This window comes from Drosophila virilis, chromosome 2, assembly GCF_030788295.1.
Source record: "Drosophila virilis strain 15010-1051.87 chromosome 2, Dvir_AGI_RSII-ME, whole genome shotgun sequence".
Classification (NCBI taxonomy): domain Eukaryota; kingdom Metazoa; phylum Arthropoda; class Insecta; order Diptera; family Drosophilidae; genus Drosophila; species Drosophila virilis.
The window spans coordinates 18,686,569-18,695,236 of NC_091544.1; the positions used below are offsets into that span (position 1 = coordinate 18,686,569).

Here is an 8,668-nt window from a genome sequence, read left to right on the forward strand (position 1 = left end):
TAATATTGGCAACAAGTACTCAGAGGAGCAGCTTAAAGGCGACAACTTGCGTGTCATACGCGACGGAACTAACAACTTAGTTAAACCAACAAGCTAGCTGCAGAACACGCACACACACATAGGGACACTGCCATGGCGCACTCAAAAGGCCCAAAGCAGCAGCTGAGCGACATAAACGTGTATTTGCCAGTCGCCTAAATAGGTTGAGATATAGGTTAGAGGGTGGGCTGGGGCTAGGGGTAGGGGAAACACTTTCTGGCTGCTTCTTTACCAATAGAGACCCCCTACTCTCTCCACTCGCCAACTTCTAGTACGTGGGCAAGTTGCACTCCGGCGCACTAATTACGAAAACTCAGCACGTTTTTCTATGCTGTGTGCCTGGCTGCCCTACTGCCCCATCGTCCCACCGTCTCACCACCGCACCAGTGGCAAGACGAAGCGGGTGATCGGGTGGTTGCCTGAGTGGTTAAATGCTGCAGTAATAGCGGCAACATGCAACGCGACAGTTGGTTGGCGGTGGCACAAAAGTTAAAACATTGCGGCAGCAATAAAAACAGCATTCGCTTTGGTTGTAGCTTTGGCCTTAGCGCCACAAGCAGCCCAGCTGGGGGTTGCTGGGCTGTCCTGGCCATGGCTCTGGCTATGTAACTATGGATAACTGATGGCTATCAGATCTATGCCAGTGGCAGTAGCAGGCCAACGCATGCCACAGTTTCACCAAAGTCAATGTCTGCGGTTGGCATCAACCGCGTCCAGAGGCAGCATAAGCAACGTAATGAGAAATGCATCAGTGGCACAAAATAGTTCGGTTTAGTGGTTGCAACGGGGTGCAACAAGGACTTCAAGCTGCAGTCAATAATAATTACAATTGCAATTGCAAACAACGTGCAACATGTGTATCAACAGAGTTAAATTACAACTAGCAACTGGCAATTAAAATATCAGCAGGGCATAACTGGAACAAAAGGGACGATAGTGTGGGCTTTAAGCAGACTTAATATTTGGTTCTGATTCATTTAATTTGCTTACAAATGATTAAATATTTTAAGGCTATTGTTTGGTCAAGTAACAGCAGAGATAACACCGACGGCTGCGGACATCATCCAACAGCAGAAAATAACAATCATAATTACAGCCTAAGAGCAAATAGTTTTTTTTGCGCGCTCTTTGTAAGCTGCTGTCCACTCTCCTTCTGAATTGCTTTGCTTGCATTGCTGCCCTTCGCTCTAACCGGCGAGCGTCTGATTGGAGTTTCGTTTCGATTCGCTTTACATATTGTTATAAGCTGTCAGTCTTTCGTTTTGATCGCAACCTAGGCACAACTAATTCGAGTTGGCTGCCAAGCAACAATTTAAAACTTATAAATTCTAATAAGTGCCCTGCGCGGCAAATAAATCCATTTGAAAACTAATCTAAGTGTTTGAATTTCGCTGCACAAGCAGTTAGAATTAATTGGTTGCAAAAAAGCTTGCAACTACACATTTTGGTGACCCCGACGTGATTATTTCTTTCTTTCATTTTTTCTATTTTTTCTTGTACTTCGTTCTTGTCGTGTCAACGGACAGTTATCAGTTCGGGCAAAGCTGTGTGGTGAGCCGTTTGCTTGCGCATCTGCATACAGTTGGTTGTTATACATAAACGCCGTAGCAAATCCCCGCTAATCGTTGCGCGCTATAACCCGCTATACGCTATCTCGCTCGAACGAACACTTGCGCGATCAGACTTGTATTGTAGTTCGGCTGTGTGAACCTTGTTGTGCGCTACATTCATAATGTTTGATGAAGGTGCAAGTGCAAATGGAAATGATGAGGCGACATCAGCTAGTCAAGTGGCGGTTGGAACCCAGGCTGCTGTTTTTAAAATAAAGATCAAGAATTTAACTGATCGACTCAATAGATTGTCCTCGGAACTTGATCCCGCTCGACTTCGCGATGTTGATGACTACGAGCTGCAAGATTACATAAGCATGGCATCTGACTTGCAGGCGAAATTTGAGATAGTCTGTGATGGTTTGTTGGAGGTGGATCATGCCAGCGTTGATGAGGATCTTCAGACAAGTTTTGAGTCAACTATTAGGCAGCTACGGCTGTCCCTTCAACGCGAGCGCGGAAATCGAAGCAAGGTTCAGCAGATTCCGCATTGTTCCACCTTCAATTCAGCCGCAGCCGATGACTCGCGTTCTACCTTTGTTGTTCCAAACCACTCTCGATTGCCTCAACTTAAATTGCCGGAGTTTAGTGGAGGCTACACAGAATGGGCCGATTTCTCGAACCTGTTCACCACGGTCATTGACAAGGATCCGTATTTGACCAACATTGAAAAACTCCAGCATCTACGGTCATGCCTTAAAGGAACAGCGCTGGATACAATTCGCTCATTGGAAATTTCAAACGCAAATTATGCTGCCGCTTTAGAACTGCTTGATAAGCGTTTTAATAACAAGCGTCTTATTTTTCAGGCACACATCTCTGAAATTTTGGGTTTGAGAAAGGTGGACAAGGGCGCGACTGCACAGCTGCGCGAATTTTCAGATAAGCTCAACTCTCATCTACGTGCTTTAAAATCGATGGGCAGTGTGGAACAGATCGCCGGTTGCGTCATAGTACATACGTTGCTGCAAAAACTAGATAGCGTTACGCAGGCTAGCTGGGAGGATGATGCGCCGTTGGACGTCATACCATCATGCGAGCGGTTTACAACCTTCATAGAGAGGCGTTGCCAAAGGCTGGAAAATGCGGATCACGCTACGGCAATGTACACGCCTAGCTCCCAGGTGGGCCAGAACAACAGTAGTAGAAGAACGTTTGTAGTGACTAGGAATGGAACGAGTGCTTGTGTGTTTTGTGAAGTCGCAGGCCACTCTATTTATAAATGTTTGCAATTCGCAAATTTATCGCCCTTGCTGCGCCTTCACGAAGCCAAGCGGCTTGCGCTGTGCCTAAACTGCCTGCAAAGGGGACATCAGCTGAGAGTCTGCGGCTCCAGCGCTTGCAGAGTTTGTGGAAGCAAACATCATAGCTTGTTGCATCTTGGCAACACAAGCAGTCACATCGCTGCTTCTAGCCCAAACAATGCTCAAGATACCGAAACTTATTCGTCATCCCAAAACACCTTGGCGGCACTTTTATCTTCGCCTCTCACTACCGCCCAGCATCTCAAGCACGATGTGGTCCTGCTTGCCACTGCCGTCATCAACGTGAAAAATCGCGCTGGCTCCTTGGTGCCTTGCCGTGCGTTGCTCGACTCTGGGTCGCAGTTGCACATCATCACCTCTCGTCTTGCTCATCAGCTCCAGCTGCGCAAATTCAAGTCAACAGCAATCGTCTCTGGCATTGGTGATGCAGCATTTGCGTCCGATGGGTTTTCGGTCAACATCAATGTCAAATCTCGAGTGTCGGAGTACTCCACATGCATCCCGGCCTTGATTGCACCATCCATCACCGATAATCAGCCTGGCTTCACTCTTGACCCTGCATCATGGAACATTCCATCAAATATACAACTAGCTGATCCTGAATTCTTTAAATCTCAGCAAATCGACATGTTGATTGGAGCCAGTCTGTTCTTCGATCTGCTATGCGTCGGCCAGATTAAACTAGCTGCTGGACTGCCGATATTGCAAAAGACTCGCCTTGGTTGGGTGGCTACGGGAGGTGCCTCACATGCTGGAAAATCATCATTCATGGCCATGAGATCAATGGAGAATCCAGATCTGCTGGTTGACTCGCATCTGCAGCCTAATACACAGATTGATGAATTAATCCGTCGTTTTTGGGAATTGGAAGGCTGCACCGACCCTGAGTCCTTACCAAACAAGGAGGAACGCGACTGTGAGGCACACTTTCAGGCCAATTTTAAACGTCTGTCGACTGGCGACTATTCAGTTCGTTTACCGCTACGTCTAGGCATGTATCCGCTGGGTGACTCCTATCAACAGGCGGTTCGTCGATTCCTGAACTTAGAAAGAAAACTAGACCGTAATCCACTATTGAAACCCCAGTATGCAGCATTTATCAAGGAGTATCTTGACTTGGGTCACATGTCACTTGTTACCTCAGCTGCACTGGGCCAATGCAAGTACTACCTGCCACATCACTGCGTGCTGAAGGAGGATAGCACTACAACCAAGCTAAGGGTCGTGTTTGATGGCTCAGCAGTTACTACCTCTGGACACTCGCTGAATGATGCACTGATGGCAGGTCCTACCATCCAACCGAAGCTGTTTTCGATACTGATGCGGTTTCGTACATTTGCAGTCGCCCTGACAGGCGATATATGCAAAATGTATCGATGCGTACGAGTCGAACCCGCAGACAGTTATTTTCAATGTATCTTGTGGCGTGAGTCTCAGCATCAGAAGATACAGATTTACAAATTAGACACCGTCACCTACGGCACAAAACCAGCATCGTTTCTCTCAGTGCGAGCTATGCACCAACTGGCCATGGATGAGCAGAAAACTTTCCCTATTGGCTCTGACATTGTTAAAAGAGATTTCTACGTGGATGACCTCATTTCTGGTGGTAGCTGTGTTCAAGAAGCAATTGAGATATTGAAACAAACATCTGGACTACTCGCCAAGGGGAACTTTAGGCTGCGCAAATGGTGTTCTAGCGACACATCTGTACTCCAAAACATACCGGAAGAGGATAGAGAAACGCTGCTTAAGTTTGACGATGGCAGTGACATCACGAAAACGTTAGGCCTCGTTTGGGATCCCGCTTCAGACTGTTTCCTTTTCTCCTTCTCTCCACTGAGGTTGCCCTCCAGACTGACAAAACGGTCAATACTCTCCGCAATTGCTCGCTTTTACGACCCCCTTGGTCTTGTTGGTCCCGTAATAACAAAATCGAAAATTTTTATGCAGGATCTCTGGAGAGAAAAGCTGGACTGGGATGAGAGCCTGCCCGTACACTTAAGCACAGCCTGGGTCAACTTCTGCGCTGATTTTGAGTATACTCAGCAATTCCAGTATCCCCGTCGAGCACTCTCATCAGACAGTACAGTGGAGATTCACGGATTTTGTGATGCCAGCCTAAGCGCTTATGGAGCATGCGTCTATACAGTCTCAAAGTGCAATGGCAACACCAGCGTGCGTCTCTTATGCTCCAAATCGCGTGTCGCGCCTGTGAAAACCATCACGGTACCAAAGCTGGAACTCTGCGGAGCTGCATTACTGGCTCAACTTCTCAGCGAAATATGCCAAATGAAAGTGTTCGACTGTCGGTATTACTGTTGGTCAGACTCTGCCGTGACTTTGGCTTGGATTCGCAATGATGCTTCGAAATTCAATGTTTTCGTTGCCAACCGAGTCGCAGCCATCCAAGAGCTCACCACTGGAATGGAATGGCATCATATTCCCACCGAATTAAACCCGGCGGATATAATTTCACGAGGAGCGCTGCCTAGTGAGCTCTTCCGGTCTCCATTATGGGCCCATGGTCCGAGTTTTCTCAGTAAGGGAAAGGAAGAGTGGCCTGCCTCCTGTGTACCTGTCGAATCCTTACCAGAACTTCGACACAAGGTACTCCTCGGAACTGCAGCGCAACCGGATCTCTCGATTGGTTGCAAGTTCATCAATTCGTTTTCCAAGCTGCAGCGGGTCTTTGCTTATGTTTACAAATTTGTAAATCGAATCCGAGGAGCTGAACTAACCGTTGACCACTTGCATCATGGCACACATTGGTTGCTGCGGTCAGTGCAAATGGCTACTCTCAGCGATGACTACAAGGCATTGAAGGAAGGAAGGCATGTCAAACCGTCTAGCTCAATGGCCTCTCTTGCGCCATTCCTTGACGACTTCGGCCTACTTCGCATCGGTGGACGGCTGAAAAACTCGTCGTTGGACTTCTCAGCGCGACATCCGATTATATTGCCCCGTCAGCATCCTGTGACGCGAGCAATCATAGTTTACTTTCATAAACGAAACTTACACGCTGGACCTCGCGCTTTATTGTCTTCGATTCGGCTCCAGTACTGGCCCATTGGCGGTCGAAAAACAGTCTCCAGTATTGTTGCCAAATGCATAATCTGTTTTCGTGCCAAGCCACGATTGGCCGAGCATATAATGGCAGACCTACCAGCTGATCGTCTTAATACATCGTATCCCTTTATGGTCACTGGCGTTGATTACTGTGGACCATTTTACTACAAGAACGAAGTGCGCAACAGGCCACCAGTGAAATGCTATATCAGTCTGTTCATATGCTTCGCTACAAAGGCGGTGCACTTAGAGCTTGTAAAGGACTTGTCCACAACATCGTTTCTAAACGCCCTAAAACGTTTCATCCTGACTCGCTCTCGACCTTCAAGGATCTGGTCTGACAATGCGACAAACTTCGTAGGTGCCAAGAACGAACTAGCAGATCTGAACCGCCTGTTCCTGAGAGACGAGCATGTCAAGGCCGTTAACGAGTTTTGCCTAACCGAATCAATTGAATGGTTGTTCATCCCTCCTCGCTCTCCGCACTTTGGTGGACTATGGGAAGCCGCTGTGAAGACTGCTAAGCACCACTTTTATCGATCTGTTTGCTCTTCCATTTTGGATTTCGATTCGCTGCAGCATCCAGGTGATCTTGACGTCTTGACACCCGCACACTTCCTGGGTACAGCGCCATCTTCATCATACATTGAGCCCGATCTAAGGCAGCTTAACTTCAATCGGCTTAATTATTTTCAGCGCGTCACATATCTCCAACAAGTATTCTGGGCCCGTTGGCGCGAAGAGTATTTGACGCTTCTTCAACAGCGCTCCAAATGGCGCACTCCTCAGCCTGGACTCTCCATTAACGATGTTGTCCTTGTAAAGGATGAGAATCTACCGCCGCTGAAGTGGCCACTCGCCAGAGTGCAAGAGCTGATCTCTGGATCTGATGGGGTATCCAGAGTTGCTGTGCTTCAAACTGCGACTGGAGTCATACGTAGAGCTGTACGAAAGCTGTGTTTGCTGCCCAAACAGGATGATGTTGAAAGCCCTTGCCTTCCAACGGGGGGAGAATGTTTGGTCAAGTAACAGCAGAGATAACACCGACGGCTGCGGACATCATCCAACAGCAGAAAATAACAATCATAATTACAGCCTAAGAGCAAATAGTTTTTTTTGCGCGCTCTTTGTAAGCTGCTGTCCACTCTCCTTCTGAATTGCTTTGCTTGCATTGCTGCCCTTCGCTCTAACCGGCGAGCGTCTGATTGGAGTTTCGTTTCGATTCGCTTTACATATTGTTATAAGCTGTCAGTCTTTCGTTTTGATCGCAACCTAGGCACAACTAATTCGAGTTGGCTGCCAAGCAACAATTTAAAACTTATAAATTCTAATAAGTGCCCTGCGCGGCAAATAAATCCATTTGAAAACTAATCTAAGTGTTTGAATTTCGCTGCACAAGCAGTTAGAATTAATTGGTTGCAAAAAAGCTTGCAACTACACAGCTATCTTGTACATATAGGTCAACAGCAGGGATAATCAAGAAACTAAGTGTGAGGCCAAGCGTGAATCAAATTTGGAAGCCAGAAGCAAAGCAAAAAGCGTTGTTGCGCAAAAATTTACGGTAATTAACCGGCAATTTTATTGTTAGCTAAAGAGAAGCTAAGAATGAATACTACTGGCTGTATACAAATAAGAAAAGAGGACAGAAAGCTGAACAGCAGAGCAAAGGGAGACGCAAGGTAAGAAACTAAGTGGCGGGATTAGAAGAAGTAAACAGTCAAGCGAAAAGTAAAATGATTCGCGAGAAGCTACCAAATAAAAAAGCCTTGTTCTTATAATGAATTAGGAAAAACAAATCTTTAATTTCTTTGTAAGCTTCACTCCTTAAATCTTCCCGCAGTGCTGCCTGTTCTTTGCAGCTTCTTCTACTGCATCCTGCCTGAGGGCTTTCAGAAGTAAGTATAATATAAAGAATCACACATGGTTCGCTTAACGTTTCTCTCATTCTTCTGTACGTATGTCTCAGCATTAGAAAGAGTGATAAATCTCATTTATGACATTAATTTTCGAGCACTTTAAGTTTTTCTGCCAAGTCTCTTTGTTGCTAGATTTCATATAAAATATTAGTTTTGTACCAGCTTTAACCGACAGGAAAACGTTTGTGCGCATTTTTTAAATTATAGATGGGTTAGCCCAACATTTGCGTTGCTTTCTTAGTCGTCGTCGTTGATTGTCCTTCAGGTGTGTCCATTTAGCCGTGGCAGCATAGCAAATTCCCAGCTAGCAGTCATGCAATCCTTCCACACACACATTCACGGACATATCCTGCATAAATGGAATTGAGTGGGGTAGCTGTAAAAGGAGTTGCCCTCATGCCATGACAAGCATTTGATTTGCAACTAACGACACGAGGTTCTTTTTGTTTTGGTTGTTCCATAGCAAACGCCAACTACATATTTGCAATCTTTACGTCGACTACATGGCTATAAAAATAAATTACACTGAGCTTAAAACTTATGTGCATCAGGAAGAAAAATGGCTTATGGACGCGCAACGAAATAAACGAGTGAAACGAATGAATCGAATGGCAGAGGGGAACGACGCGAGGTGAGGCGAGACGACCAAATGACCAATCGACCTGACCCTCGAATGGCAACGTTGATGAACGTTATGGCTCTTCTTGTTGCTGGCGTTCAATTGGAGCGCTCCAAATCTACTACACTCACACACGTAGAGAGGGAAAAG

The 8,668-nt window shown here is 46.3% G+C and overlaps 1 protein-coding gene across 1 annotated transcript; it reads left to right on the top strand.

The window, feature by feature from the left end:
- The first annotated feature begins 1,771 nt into the window (after positions 1-1,771).
- Positions 1,772-7,882, top strand: LOC138910983 (uncharacterized). Its single transcript, XM_070207570.1, has 3 exons — positions 1,772-2,284; positions 2,459-6,920; positions 7,824-7,882. The coding sequence occupies exons 1-3, from the start codon at positions 1,772-1,774 to the stop codon at positions 7,880-7,882; spliced, it is 5,034 nt and encodes a 1,677-aa protein (XP_070063671.1).
- The last annotated feature ends 786 nt before the right edge of the window (positions 7,883-8,668 follow it).